We start from the raw sequence: 16,304 nt of genomic DNA on the forward strand, positions 1-16,304 counted from the left end.
AGCCAGTAGCAGCAGTGTGTGAATCACTCTCTCTGAGGCCAAAAACGAAGCAGCCAGCATGGCTGGGAACCTCATTCTGACCAAAGAGGAAGCAATTCATGCCGGCGGTGGTGGGTGGCACAGTGGGAACAGCCACCTGGCATCACTATGGACAGCCCCGAATTTTCTGGGAAGATCCAGGGCAAAAGGTGAATTTTTAAAATCCATTTTAAAATCCATTTAATCCACTTAAGTCCACTCAGGTCCTCTGGGAGGAATTTGCTACAACCCATAAAAACTAGACTGTTGGTGACCTCCCAGAGGGCCTTTTCAGCAACTGCTCCCAGATTATGGAATGGCCTACTGGATGAAATCGTCATATAATCACCTTAAACAGCTTCTAAAAAACTGTTAAGAGGGATCTCTTTTGGCAGGCCTTTCCCGAATAGATACTCGACCACTAAAAAAAGAATATCCAACTCGTTGTACCCTGATTTTTGGTGTGTTTATTGTGTTCATAGTCTGCTTTTGCTCACCTGCCTAATCTCCATTTTAAATTCCAGTGTTTTCTTCATAAAAATGCCTAAATATGCCATAGGCTGAATTTCCTCCTGCGCAATAGAAGGAGCAGGCACACCATTTCCTTACAGTGTACTTGTGGACTGTATCTTATTTTCTTCAAATCTCACTTTCTTCAAACATTTCTCCAGAGAGCACTGTCCTTTTAATGTTTAGACTTGGATCCTCTCCAGAGTGAAAACTAGCCCAAGATTTATTTTACAGCAAAGGGTCCCTGAGATATTTCAGCTTTACTCTGAATCATGTCACAATGTCATGCATAGCTCTTTGCTATCATAATGAAAGGTGTCTCATTAGATATTAATTATTACAGGTTAAGTGATATTTATTTTTTATGCTGAATACTACAGTGATAAATCACCCTTTCCTCAGTAGATCAGTTATGGATTCACAGCACAAGAGCTCAATGATAGAACTCAGTTTCCCTTTATCCACCGCATGGTGCCCACAGAAGAAACCCAGTACCGGGGTATCATTCAATTGCTCCTGCATTTTGAATGGACGTGGATTGGTCTCTTGGCTCCAGACAATGACAATGGAGAAAGGTTCACGAGTGTCTTGATGCCTCTGATGATCAAGAATGGAATTTGTGTTGCCTTCTCAAAAAGTCTATCAGACCAATTGTCCTTAGATGAGTCATTCCAGAAAGATCTCCTTGTCCAGTGGAGGCAAGTAAATGTGTTTGTTTCCTATGATGACTCTCGCTATGGATTTAGTCCTCTTGACATCATTCATGATGTTGGAACAAAACTGTGGATCACAACTGCTATTCAGGACATCAATCTGAATTTACTTTTTGAACCTCAAATCTTCTTGATCTTGCATGGATCCTTGTCCTTGGTTCTGCAGAATCCCCAAAGGATTAAGCACACCTCCTATTCCCCAGATTTATCTGTTACAGTTTCCCAGATTCAAGATCTTCCTCCAAGAGGGCAAGTAAAGGTTGAGAGACCAACAAGAGATACTTTTCAGTTTTGGAGGATATGCTTTGAATGTTTCTATTTGGAATGTGAATTCTCTGTGAAAGGCTGGACAAGATGTAGAGAGAATGAAGCACTGGAGAGATTGTCTCAAGAGGAGATTGAAAGTATCCTCTCCCAAGACAGCTACAGCGTTTACAGAAGTGTCCATGCTGTGGCACATGCCTTAAATGCTGCCCTTTCATCCAGATTCAAATACATGTTGATGGTCAATAAAGAAGACAGGTTAGATCATCAAAGATTGAAGCCGTGGCAGGTATTCCTTTTGGAAGTACTAATGTGACTTTGAAACGTAGTACCAAATTAATTCTGAAACAAGTCTGGTTTGTATGGTTGCTGGGAGAATCTTTTTGCCTGTTGGAGGGATATCAAAAGATTTTGAAGAAAGATCCAGGTTTCTAGGTGGTCTCTCAACCTTTACTTGCCCTCTTGGAGGAAGATCTGTTACATGGCAGGATTTTTTTTTTAATATCAAGTATATAAAAATATATCAAGGCAAGTGTGAGGTGAACCCTCTTGGGAAGACCAAACTTTGGATATCTAAACTCAGACAGTCTACCTTCTCACACAAATCAAATGTCTAGGTTCGCCCATTACAAAACTCAAATTGTAACTAATAAACTCAAACACAGAAATGTAAAGAAAGATTTAAAGAAGGGTGGATAGATGGCTGGATGCTGACAATGATAAAAAACAAAAACAAAAACTCAAAAAACAGCAGGGATGAAATGAAAGGGGAATGAAAAGAGACCAGGCCTTCCAGGATATAAATCTACAGAGGAGGTGGCCAGAGGGAGATAGACAGCTTCCTATAAAACCAAAAGAGTAGCCAAAACAAGTCAAAGGATCTTCATAAGGCAACCAATTTATAGCAGGGATGGGTAGAGTGCGACCCATGGCCCACATGTTGGGCCATTTGGTGCAACTTTGGAAGCCCAGATGCAGGATCTTGGCCACACATTAAACATTTGGAGAAGCAATTGCACAAACATGTTGAAGAGTAAGGGGCCTTCTTGATTATTAAAGAAATGATTGATAACCAATTGATTTTTGATAACATCATGTTGCCTTTTTTTTTAAGGAATAGGATATTGTGGTGAGTGTCACATTGGCTGCATCTGCACTACATTAACTCCCATAGCTCAATACTATAGAATTCTGAAATTTGTAGTTTTGTGAGACATTTAGCCTTCTCTGTCAGAGAGCTCTGGTGCCACAATAAACTACAATCCCCAGCATTCCATAGAATAGAGCCATGACAGTTAAAATGGTGTCAAACTGCATTATTTCTGCAGTGCAGATGCAGCCTGTATTACCAGAGATTGTAATGGATGCCTGTCTGGTTCACAATAATGTTGTATGTGTGTGGGGTGGCGGCAGCAGGGAATGGGACAATGGGTTTAAATTCCAGTAGCACACTCTTTCACATTAGCAAAATACCGGTGTCTTTTTTATCCCATTTCAGCTTCATGATTTCTTTAAAAACATCAGGCATTCAAACAGTTCTATAGACAGACAGGATCCACAGGAAGATGTGGATCAGGAAGCATCTGGCTTTGATATCATTAATTGGGTCCTGCTACCAAATAAAACGACTGCCAGAGTGAATGTTGGGAGTATAGAAACTGAGGCAGCCTCTGATATAAAGTTCACAATTCATCCTGAAGCCGTTGTGTGGCCTTTGCTGTTTAACAAGGTAAGTGAAATACAGGGCAGGGGAGTAGTGACTTCCATCCTGTCACCTTAGTCAGGGATGTCATTCTAGATTTTAGCCTGAACTACAAAGGACATATCAAAGATTCTGAATGTATCTGGGGTAAGTTAATCAAAACTCAGATTTAAATTTGGAATGGTTCAACCACCTTGGCTGACATGGTGGAAATCACTAGTAACCACTGGGAAAATGTTTTGGGACTTTGTTGGCCAAGATCCAGTGTTGTGCTTATGCAAGATAAATCTACCCTGTGGTTGCTTTACATCACTCTTCTGTTGAACATTGTTCGACAAGCTGTGTATCTGCCAGTATGCCTGCTGACCATGCCCTTGTGTAATGGGGAATGCACAGAATATATAGAAACAGAATGGTTCCCAATTGGCAAAGAGGTCAGGCAAGGGGGTCATTTTATTGCCCTACTTGTTCAACTTGTATGCAGAAAATATCATACAAAGAGCAGGTTTAGATCTAGAAGTAGGAGTGAAGATAGAAGGAAGGAATAACCACAATCTAACGTATGTGGATGACACCATACTACTGGTGGAAAATATCACAGACTTGGGAGGTCAAAGTGTAAAGGCAGGCCTACTGCTGAACATATAGAAAACAAAAATCAGGACCACGGAGGATTGACATAAATTTAAACTAGACAATGAGGAAATTGAAATAGTTTAAGAGTTTCCATACTTTGGATCAAACATTGTTCAGAATGAAGAATGCAGTCAAGAAATCAGAAAAAGACTAAGAATGGGAAAGGTGGCTATGAAAGAACTAGAAAAGAGCCTAAAGAATAAAAACATACAACTGAGCACTTAAGTCAGAATTATACAAGCTGTAGTATTCCCCATCACCATGTACAGATGTGAAAGCCAGACAGTGAAGAAAGTGGATAAAAAGAAAATCAACTCATTTGAGATGTGGTGCTGGAGAAGGGTGTTGAGAATACTGTGAACAGCTAAAAAGTCAAACAAATGGGACCTAGAAGAGATCAAACCTGGAATCTCCCTGGAAGCCAAGATGATCAAACTGAGGCTGTTGTACTTTGGCCACAGGCTGATGCTTACACCCATCTCTAGTGAGTGATGTATGGTGCCAGAATGAATTATTACACGGAACCTATTTCTGTCACTTGCGCCAGAGATCACTCATGGTGGTGGAGTGCCAATCTGCTGCTACAAGCTGAACAGACCTCTGTCACTCGTGATGGCTGCTGTCTGGTAAGTCAGAATTATTTAACTAAGGCCTGGGACAGACCGCCCGAAAAGGGTGGCCTGCCGGCTACCTACTTTCCTCTGGAGGGAAGCTGCAGCTGCCAAACCACATGGCTTCCCTCCAGAGGAAAAAGATCCTAGGAAAGAAAGTGGGTTCTTTTTTTGCTGCAGGGTGGACATAACGAGTGCGCCAATGGCACACCCGTTACATAAGCGATGTATGGTGACATGTGAATGCCATGTGTCACTTATGTAACAATGGCGGTGCCCATGTACACAGGGCGCTGCCATTGTTACATCTCCCATATGTTCTAGGGTTAGGGACCATGCGGTTGCCGCGCTATCCCTAACCCTAGAATCAGCGCCGGTATGCCGCTTGTTGGCGGTATGTACCGTGCCCAAGTATCTGATCTAGAATTGTGGCCTATTTCTTTATGATATCCTGTAGGTCTTCATTCTATATGTTGCTTTTAGTAATATACAGAAAACCAGGATAGCAATAGTTACAGAAGCAACCCTCAGCAATAAATCAAAGAGCTCAGTTGATATGCCATGTTGCATATAGAATTGCTCAAAAACTGAGCTAGCTTTGGTCCTTTCCAAACAATCATTACTTTTTTCAGATGGAATTACCTTTACGGCTTTCTCCTTGATATTCTTTCTCTTTCTTGCTAGACTGTGCCTCATTCCAGGTGCACCAAGAGATGTCACCCAGGATATGCCAAAAAAGTTCAGGAAGGAATGCCACCTTGCTGCTATGCTTGTGACCCATGTCCAGCAGGAACCATCTCCACTCAAGCAGGTAGGCGATCCCTGACCAAAAAAAAAGTTCATTATGGGAGTGGACAAACATCCCTTCTGCTTTTATATGAGACCCTCATAATCATTTTTTCTTCTAATTTAATCAAGCAAAAATGATATTTTCTTAGACTGATTTGTTAGTTGTATTTGGTCCTAAGTCACTCTTTCTCTTTAGATGCAGAACGTTGCACCAAATGTCCAGAAGATCAGTATCCAAACAAAGGCCAAGACCAATGTCTCCCCAAGGTCATAACTTTCCTGTCTTATGAAGAACCTTTGGGGATTATCCTAGTGTCCTTTGTACTTGTCTTGTTCCTCAGCACACTTGTTGTTATACTTATCTTCATGAAGTACATAGACACTCCAGTAGTCAAAGCCAACAACCGGGATCTCTCTTACCTTCTGCTCCTCTCACTCCTGTTTTCTTTCTTGTCCTGCTTCCTATTCATTGGCCAGCCAAGGAAAGCAACTTGCCTTCTTCGACAAACAGCTTTCAGCATCATCTTCTCGGTTGCTGTCTCTTCTGTCTTGGCCAAAACAATCACTGTAGTGCTGGCCTTCTTGGTCACAAATCCAGAGAATAGGATGAGAAGGTATCTGGGGAAGAGCTTAGCAAACTCCATTGTCGTTTCTTGTTCCTGTGTTGAATTTGTCATCTGTTGTATATGGCTGGGCACCTCTCCCCCATTCCCTGAGTTGGACATGCATTCCCAACCTGGAGAGATTCTACTGAAGTGTAATGAAGGGTCTCAAGCCATGTTCTATGTTGCCCTTGGCTACATGGGCCTTCTGGCTATGATCTGCTTGATGGTGGCTTTTGTTGCCAGGAATCTGCCTGGTGCCTTTAATGAAGCCAAGTTGATCACCTTCAGCATGCTGGTCTTCTGTAGTGTCTGGGGCTCTTTTGTGCCCACTTATGCATGCACGAAGGGAAAATACATGGTAGCTGTGCAGATCTTCTCTATCTTGTCATCCAGTGCTGGGCTCTTGGGTTGCATCTTTATCCCGAAGTGCTACCTTATTGTGCTGAGGCCATATCTGAACACCAAGAAAAGTTTAATGGCAAAACCTGAATACAGTTTATGAACATTTCTTTTGGAAATAGTGAAGAAAAGGTTTGGAAAGTGAACTGTTCTCTGTCAGCTACTTCATTAAATAACCTCTCCTAGCTTTACTTCATGACAAAGAAAGCTGAGCGATAGCAAGAGAGAAGTGCCTTTCTTCTTTCCTCCTCACATGCTGTCATAGTACTTCGGTTCTTCTTCCAGAGGGAGATGGTTGCAAAAGTGTGTGTATTCTGAAACATATTTTTACAGTGGAACAAAAGACATGATTTTACAACTTCCATCTGTGAGAAGAGAATAGAAGTACTTCAAAGGCATGGGGAAAGACAATGAGAAAACCACTTCTCTTTCATTGCATCTCGGCTTTCTTTTGTTAAGAGATAAGGCTCCTGGTCTGATCCTCCCAAGTCTGATGGAAAACATGATTCACTTCTGTTCCAAATGCTGACAGAATGGACCCCCTTCTTTCATTGCTTCTGGGGACTAGTCAATTGGGGAGTTATAATTGTGACAACAGTGACACAATCCGACAAGATGCAATTACAATTGTAACCTAGATTTACAGTTGCCAAGATTTACTCATCCGTAAATGTTCAATATTTATGATAATTATTTACTTATGATTGTGACAATATTGGGCATCAGGTACATAGGGACAAAGAGGTCTATTCTGCTAGTGATGTGAGCCTGGATAAATTACGTTTTCATTAGATCTGGGGAGGGTTTAGCCAGAAGAGGTTACTTAGAACTATAGGCTCCTGGCACACAATGAGAATGGTCCAAAAGGAGCCTGGAAGGGAACGGAGTGAGTGGGGGCCGCATTTTACTGCACACAAGGAAGTCCCTCACTAATTCCGTTCCCTGCCCTTCCATTCCCAGCCATCCCAGAGAAGGAGATTTTTGAGAACTGCTTTGAACAGTTCTCAAAAATCTCCTCCTGGGATGGATGGGAAACGGATGGATAACGGAACGGAATGAGTCAGGGACTTCTGTGTGCCGTAAAATGTGTCCCCCACTCATTCTACACTCGTTCCTGGCCCCTTCTGTTCTGTTCTCATCCCGTTCCATGGAGCCCCTCTGTGATAAAGTTCTTAGTTAAATATATTTAACAAAGTAATTGATATATAATACAAGCCTACATATTGGACTTGATCCCTCCAGCTTGATCCCTCCCAACTAGATTCAGACACACACCTAGGCATTCACTAAAAGGAAAGCGAGACCCAGATTGACAAAAAAATTGTTCATATAAAGTTATTTCTGTCCAGTAGTGGAGAAGGAAGTATTTTCTGCCAAGAAATATCCTGTCATCGTTTAGCTTTAGTTTAGTAGGACAGAATGATACATTATTTTGACCTGGTGTTTTTTACATTTATGGAACTTGGCAGTACAATTCAAGGTCACTGTTATGTCTTGTGTTGCTTTATTATTGTGTTATGACTTTTGTCCCCATTGTCTTGGGGAGGGGGATATCCGGCATTTGGGACACAGGACTTTCAAAAGATACTTAGAGGACAAGTGTTTTCGCTCCCTGCAACATGAGATATAGCATCCACTGGCGATTGGTTCCAGACTCCTCCCCTCCACACAATGGATACCAAAATCCGTGGTTGCTCAAGTCCCAGTAAAATGGTGTCCATCATATAAAATGTAAAAATAAAAGTTTGCTTTTTGGAAGCTATATATTTTTTAAAATATTTTCAAAGTCTGGATTGTTTAATCTGTGGATATGTGGGGCCAACTGTACAGTAAAACATGTGATGCTTGTTGCCACATTCTTTTCAATCCATGGAAACAGGAAAACATATGAGGAACTGAAACAAAGTTTTTAAATCCTTAATACAAGCAGCTCCATGAATGGGAAATGTTTTGATGTACCATTTATCCTATGTTTTCCTAAACTCAGAAAATAACTGACATTGATAATATTCACTAATCATGAATAAAATTTCTAGTTGTCAACTAGTAGAAGAAAAATAAGATCATTTAGAAGGCAAGAAAAGGTAGGTGCACCAATGTACTCTGGTGGAGGAATTCCCTTTTTCCACACCACTCACTGTCATTTTTAGTCTGCTTTAATTTTATTAGCAGATGCTTCATTCTTCTAGGAACCTGATGGCCACAGCCCTATATGGGTCTGCATGAAGAACCACATTATGCTGAGCCATTTGCCACTCTCTGAACCTACTGTGGAGCTGCTGAAGCATCTAGCTATGGACTTATAGTTACACATGGAGTGATTACATTGTCCACTAAGGTCTGCTGGGACCATTCAGAAGACTAATGCAATTATTTTGCATCCAGCTATTGGAACGTAGCCAGATGCTTCTCTAATCCCCTCTCTCCATCAGGCATGCAATGGCCATATGGAAAGCTTAAATAGCTCTGTGGTAGGTTAGTGGATGAGTGGGGGCTTGTTTAATGTAAAGGTAGGAAAGAAATAGCAACCTCTGCAGCTACCAAGACAGGACATACACAGGTGCAAATTTTACTTACACCTGTTTACTCCACTAACAAGATGGCAGCTTTAGCATTCCAGTTTTCCTTTCAGCCTTTTTTTTTTTTTTGAAAATAATTGACATTTTCTGTGTCTCCCCCTTCCTTTAATAACATTAACTAATCAAGAATAAAATTTCCAGTTGTGAAAGGGTAAAAGAAAAGTGGGATCATTTAGAAGGCAGTAGAGGCTTCTTGCTTTGAAAATGTACATTCTTCTATATTTTTAAAATCTGCTTTCAACTGGTCCCCTCCCCAATCCTGAATCAGTCTATTGAAGGTTGAATTTTATTCATCTTTTCCTCTCTTTACTATAATTCTTCATGTACTTCATTGTGATGGCTGATATTTGCTACTTAGTGGGATGTTTGTTTCTCTATCTTCTCCAAGATAACCTGAGTTCTTTAGTTTTAGTTTATAAAACTAGCTGCTGGAGCACCTCCGGTTGTGACTGATGTTCAATGGAGCTGGTGAGATTGATGGAAAGGTTGCCAGATGTGGAGCCAAGTGGTCACCAGAGTTGGCTCTAACTCCATCTAGATTGCTGCCTACCCTCTTCTCTTGCATTGTCCAACAACACTTGAGCAAGGCCTTCCAATGATCTAAAATGAAAAATTGTGTCTGACCATACTTCAGAATTGGTTGGGGTTTTTTCATGGTTGGTTTTCGGATGTAAAATACTTGTTGGGCCCTTAACATGCTTTACAGGCACCATCACCCTCTGTTTACGCATCTCACTCCCTGAGCAGTAGTTGGAAAATTGTAATCTTGAGATCTTGGATACCTCTAGACTCACAAGATTGCTCTTTTTCTCAATATACCTCCAAAATGAGGGACAAGCAGTGATTTTTTTTTCCTCTCAGGATCCTCCAGTAGAGGAACTGTAAACTTAAAATGGCTTGCATGTCCCCCACCCTGTACAAAAAAAATCCCTTAATCCCCATACCACAAAATACCTTCCATCCAGATCCATATTGGGGCATTATGGGCAGTCTGTGTAGTGCCACAGAGGGTACCAGAAGGAGAAAATGGGTCTCCAGACCTGTCATGGTGTAGCATTTTGCCCTAGCACAAATTCATGCTGGAAAAGGGATTCCGAGCAAAGTAAGAAGAGAGAAAAAGATGCTTGGTGGTGCATAATTGGTTCTATGTAGGGATGGAATGGACATTTCATAATTACCCAATTGGGTTTGAAATTTGGATTTCCCCACACTTGGAGAACATTTGCAGGAAGAAAAATATCACATGGAGAGTTGCCTCAAACTTGTAGGATTTTCTTTGGGTTCTGGGCACAACAAAAGCTGCAGACCTCATGAGTTGTGCAGTTGGAGAAACTGTTTATTCATGAGAATAAAAAAAAGTGTATGTTTTTAGATGTATATGTTCTTGGGAAAACTTCATAACCCCCCCAAAAAAAACCCCTATACATACGGAGACCTATATATTAAAATGTTGCCTCTCTGTGTATGCTGTTTGTCTATTTGTTCTGTGGATAATGTACTAATGCTTATACTTTTGGACTGCGGTTCCTGTTCCTATTTTCAAGGTATGCAACATTTCAGGCTGTGCAACATTCCTTTTTAACACTTGTCAGAAAATTGTGGTTTCCTGGCATTCCAGGGGAAAAGTTTCCTGAGTGCCTCAAAACTATAGGAAGAAAAATGGATTGCTTTCCCCCTACATTTCTTGGGACTGGGAAAATCTAGAATAAGTATTCCTAGTTGTGTGATGGGGTAGAAAGTATACTCATTGTTATTCATTTCCCTGTGAAGAATGAAGCTGGTAATGTTGTCCTCTGTGAGCCACCTTGAATTTTGTCAGGTTCAATCTGGGATGGATAATAACAATGATACTGTACTAACTATACTATATACTAGTATACTATATACTGAGAAGTATATAGTATACTATATACTGGAAGAGACCAGGACAGATCATCCTAGGCAGTTGGGGCTGCTGCCGACTCCACATCTAGATAGGGCAGTAGTTCCCAACCTTCCTAATGCCACGACCCTTTCATACAGTTCCTCATGTTGTGGTGACCCCCAACCATAAAATTATTTTTGTTGCTACTTCATAACTTTAATATTGCTACTGTTATGAATCGTGTTTTCATTGTTACAAACTGAACATAAGTAAAGCATAGTGATTAATCACAAAAACAGCCTCAGAGGATGGCAGTGGCCAGCCCCCTCTGAAGAAACCTGTCCAGAAAGCCCTATGATAGATTTGCCTTGAGCCTTGGGCAAGAAGCCACACTCTCTCAGCCTCAGAGGATGGCAATGGCCAGCAGAAATATCTTGGACAAAATAATTCATTATTTGACCTGTTTTTCTTGCAAAGCTAGAGAACAGACATAGTCCAAGACCACACATGTGCCTTGAGCTAATCAGGTGCCATGTTCTGTGTATGTGTGACTTCTTATACTAAGGACAAAGGGTTACTCAGAGAGTCAGGGGATTAAAGTGTGGGTTCACAAAAGGGGCTGCTTTTTCTTCTGAAGATGGAAGGTTGTAACTCCCTGGGATGGGGGACTTGGAAAAACACTTTCATGCTGACACACTTTTTTCCATCCATGGCACAACATGAGAAACAGTCACAAAGTTTGTAACTCGTAAGCCTTGTAGTGTAGCTCTATGAGCAGGGAATGTTATGCAACGAATATGTTTTCTGAATGCAGAAAGCAATGTTTTTCTGTGTACTCCTATCTCCTAATGCCATTTACTAATCCCTAACCCCATTCCTACTTGCCACTTGGGAAGAAAAAAACTTCCTGTCAGTTAGAAAGCAATGAAATTTAGGGGCACCGAAGAGTTCAAAATCCAATTCAGCCCTGGAAGAGGAGCCACTTTTTTCTCCCCCTCCCCTTTATTTGATTTTAAGTCTGCTTCAATATTGTCAACAGACTTTTACTTAATTTAGGTCCTTTGTTATAGTTGTGGCTGTGTGTTTATGGTGACTCTTAGGCAATCCTATTCCAGGATTTTCTTGCTATGTTGCCTTTGTCTTCCTCAGAGGCTTGCCCAGTGGGCTTTCACTGTCAAGTGTGGACTGAAACCCTTCTCTCCAGAGTCGTAGCCCAACACTCAAACCACTACACCACACTGGCTCTCTTTTGGCACCTTTAACACCCTAGTTTGCCCTTTGTACCAAGACTGGAATGTCCAACTGGTTCAGAATATGACAGTTAGATTTATTATGGGTACATCCAGGAGTGATCACATCACACCAATCTAAAAATCCCTCCACTGGCTGCCAGTTAATTTCTGGGCAAAGTACAAAGTGTTGGATATTATTTTTAAAACCCTACATGGTTTGGGTCCAGGTTACCTATGCGATCACCTCCTCCTATATAATACGTCTCATACACTCAGGTCCTCTGAGGGACATTTAGTTCAACAGGCCAGAACTAGACTGGCAACTGTCACCCTGATGACATTTTCATAGCTGCTCCTAGACTGTGGAATGACTTGCTGGGAGAGATCCAACAGCTAAACATGCTGTCTGAATTGAAAACAGTATTAAAGAGTTATTTCCTCCAGCAGGTCCACCCAGCTGATTTTAAAGAATGAATTTTAAATTGGGATCTTTTAATTTTATGGTTAATGATTTCAATGTGCCCCATGAGTTTATCCACCTGATTCCCTTCATGATTAATATTTTAATACATATATTAAAATGATTTTATTCATTTTAATTTATGTTGCACCTCATCATCTCACCTTGGGGAGAGGTGGTAGGAAATAAATATTATTACTATTGTTGTTGCTATTGTTTGCTTTCAAGTCATTTCCGATATGGTGACCCTAAAGGTCACCCAGTGGATTTCCACAGCTGAACCAGGATTCAAACCATGGTCTCCAGGGTCTTAGTCCAATGCTCAAATCATTACACCACACTGGCTCCTTTGTTGATGACGATGACAATGATGACGATGCAGTGTATGTGTATGTGTATGATGGGGCCTTGACATCTTCAGACACACCAGACTGATCTCTTTCAGATGCCCCTCCAAAGAGAGGGGAAAGTGATGAATTTCTTCTCACAGAAGCAACCAGGAATGGAAATTCAGTTTCAGAGAAATATATGTCATCTTTCTGCACAAAAAAACCTATGGATTTTGCATAGAAAACATTTTTGAACCAAAACCATGTGTTATCAGCATTTTTAAAAACACTTTTAAAAAGTATATATATTAAAAAATAAGGAGAATACCTCACAGAAGTGTTGATTTTCTCCCGCAATAGGGAAAATTTTTATGGAAATTCTTTGTTGTATTTGAGGATAAAATAGTTTAAACTTTTGAGCCTACTAGAGAGGAGAAATGTGTGTGGCCTCCACCAATTCTTGTATCATCCCAAGCTTCCAATTAGGTACATAGATCCTTGGAAATTAAGAAATTAAGAAACAATATTTTCAGGGAAAGAATAAAAAAAAACCCTCTTTTCCACTCTGTGAAATCCATTGCATCTAGAGACTGTAATCATATCCACACTCACAGGAGAGTAAGCATGAAGGCTTTAATGTAGGAGAAGACCACCACCAGAAGACTTGTGAGGCTGAGCTTCTGGAAGCTAAAAGAAGCTCTGCCAGAAAAGATTTGGCATTTGGAGGAGAAGAACAGCCCAATCCCAATTTACTTATCCCAATGGAAAATAATAACTGAAGTGTATCTATCATTTTGCTTGATCCCAAAGCAAGGTGGGATTTCTCCTATGTAGTCTGGAATGCTATCATCCTTAAACTGCCCCCAGGTTTTGAGACTGAACGCACAGGTTCTTCTGGCAGCATATCACTGCAGGCCACATAAACCTTAAAAAGTTGGTTATAGAGTGGAGGAAGGCATCAAAAAGACTCCTTCCCCAGGATGCCATTTCTCCTAGCTTGCTGTATTGAAAACCAAAGAGGGCTCTTGTATCTTAAATGATTGAGAAGAGGGAAATTTTCTATTCTACAGAGCAAAGTACAGGAGCCCTCTCTAGCTTTCAGTATGGCAACCCTAGTGTACTATATGTAAGCATCTATATGTAGATGCAATGCATAAATATATGATAGAGGAAACCTGGCATGACAACACAATACAATCATGTTTCTATGATTCTATGTAAAAAAGATTTAGGGGTTTGACAGTGCGGTATGGCTACTAAAAAGCCAATAGGATTCTAGCATCTATTTAGTACTGGTACATACAGGTGAAAAGATCCCAGAGTTGCCCCGCTCTCAGATCTCGTTTTGAGCCCCACATCTCCCCACATCCTGTCACCTTTTAGGGTAACATTGAGTAGAATAAAGTGGGACAATTACTATCTTCAGTCCAGAAACAATCCTTCAATTGATGCCTCAAGAATGACTGAATTTACAAAACACAGTAGCTATATACAGAGATATACTTTGGCCCACTTTTACCACTTGCAATAACAACTTTCTCATCTATATTATAAAATTCACATGTCCAAAACTTTATGTGGGGAAAAACAAAAGGACCTTTGAAAACATGTATAGGATAACACCTTTAAAATATAAGAAACAAACAAACAAACAAAAGTTGCTGTTGGTGGTTTTGTTTTTTAGAATCTCACCATTCTGCAACAGACCTCAAATTCTGGATGTCAGGAAAAACTAATAACAACAGTGAGATGACTCTATTGAAAAAGGAAGCTTGCATGATATGTCCTTGACAACTGTCTCACTCCCCCTTCTTCCTGACTACTGTAAAAAATTAAATTAAATTAAAACACCTTAAGCCTGGTTCTCTAGTTTTTTTAGTCCCAAGGATCCTCACAGTTGGAGACAAAGCAAGTTCCACTGCAAAAGCAGTCAAAGACCATATCTCCACTTCACCCCAAGCTGTGTTCCTATTCAGCCTCCCCATCTGATTATCCAAGTATTGTTTCAAATACAATGAATGTTTTATTACTATGGAGTTCAATATATCAGTAGATCCAATGCCTTATATCAATTCGATGGGAAAACCATCAAAACCTTTGTGATACCACGTTGAAACACCAAATATATAAATATCTACTCCAGCCATAGCCACTTTGGGCACAAATAGGGGTGCTGTTCATAGATCAAGGCTCTGTTCAACAGATCAGAGTTCCACTCTCTCTGTGTAACCCTCAGGTGCTGGTGCTGAGCAGGTGGGTATTTACACAGTCCCTGTGTCAACACAAGGATGGGTGGGCATTTACACACCAGTCACCATGATGACCTGGTACCAGTTACCACTGTTGCACCCCTTTGTTCTATCCATTGTTTCTCCAAGTTGCTAGACCTTTGTCAGTCTGTCTGATGTTGAAATGGGGTGGCTGGCTGCAATCATATGGCCAGGTACGCCATTGCCATGCCCAACGTGATGATGGGGGTCTACTCACTTGCAAGAATGATGGATGTAGGTAAGGGGAGCACAGGGTCATCTGATTAGCCAGGGTTTACCAGGCAGTTTCCAAGAAACTCTGTAACAAATTAGAGGTCAAATTACCCAATATTGTGGCCCTTTTGCCCCAGGATCAGGCTGGATCTGCATTGGGTCTGACAAGGGGTTGGACTAGATGGCCCTTGCGGTTTCTTCCAATTCTATGATTCTAGGATCAAGCTGAATTCTGCCTCCAGGGCCTTTCTACAGGAGAACCGGGCCTTTTGGCCTGTGTGGACAACCCTGCTGTCTGAGCCACTCTCAGTTTTCTGTGGATCCCTCTTTAGAATTGGTAACTATCACCCTCTTTAAACCCTGATTCCTCATTATCCAGCCTTCCATAACTTTCTTTCTGTTAGCCATGTATGATTCTTAAGGTTGCCTTGGTTTTGTATGTTTACGTGCATCCTTGCACTTTTCTATATAAAAACTTTCTATTTAGTAAAAGCCAGTCTTTCTGTATTTTATAGTCACCACTGTTCTGAACTACAGTGCAACTTTGTATGCATCCTTGATAACCATGGAGGAATCTAAAGATGGCTCCTGTGGTTTCAATAATTCATGTTGTTCCAGGGGTGTGGGGGCTGTGTTTTCTTACCTTTTCGTTTCCTGAGACACCAGCCTTTCATGAACTGTTTATAGGAAAAGGAGGAGGAGGAGGCATAAACTGGGAAGGAGTTCTGAAACTCACTTTTGCATCTGAGGATATAGACATGGCATAGGGATGTGATCATGGTTAGTCTGACAAAAGAAATCTGAGAGGTGACATGAGAGCCATCATTAAATATCTGATGGGATATCATGTAGTGAACTTGTTTTCTCCTGCTCCAGAGATTAGGACATGATCCAGTTGGATTCAGTCTAAACGGTGAGAGCGGCGCACATAAAGCCGGGCTGCCTGGTCTCCTCCTCCGTCACACCCCCTTGCCTCCTGGACTTCTGCTTGGAGCTGTGTTTGTTGCTGCCGGGAGGTCTCCTGGGTTGTTAGAGGTGCAGCCAGCCACCCCATTTCAACATCAGACAGACTGACAAAGGTCTAGCAACTTGGAGAAACAACTGCGCACC

At 41.1% G+C, this 16,304-nt stretch overlaps 1 protein-coding gene across 1 annotated transcript in view; it reads left to right on the forward strand.

Annotated features, from left to right (window-relative positions):
• Positions 1-4,832: 4,832 nt before the first annotated feature.
• The window catches only part of LOC149320435 (vomeronasal type-2 receptor 26-like), a 30,953-nt gene continuing 19,481 nt past the window's right edge, over positions 4,833-16,304 (forward strand). The window contains exons 1-2 of the mRNA XM_089499671.1: positions 4,833-4,848; positions 5,156-5,265. Coding sequence (XP_089355797.1) covers positions 4,833-4,848; positions 5,156-5,265 — 126 coding nt within the window. The remainder of the gene's footprint in view (positions 4,849-5,155; positions 5,266-16,304) is intronic.

Source organism: Sceloporus occidentalis, unplaced genomic scaffold, assembly GCF_023333645.1.
Source record: "Sceloporus occidentalis isolate IW3139 unplaced genomic scaffold, rSceOcc1.0.p SCAF_1, whole genome shotgun sequence".
NCBI classification, from domain to species: Eukaryota; Metazoa; Chordata; class Lepidosauria; order Squamata; family Phrynosomatidae; genus Sceloporus; species Sceloporus occidentalis.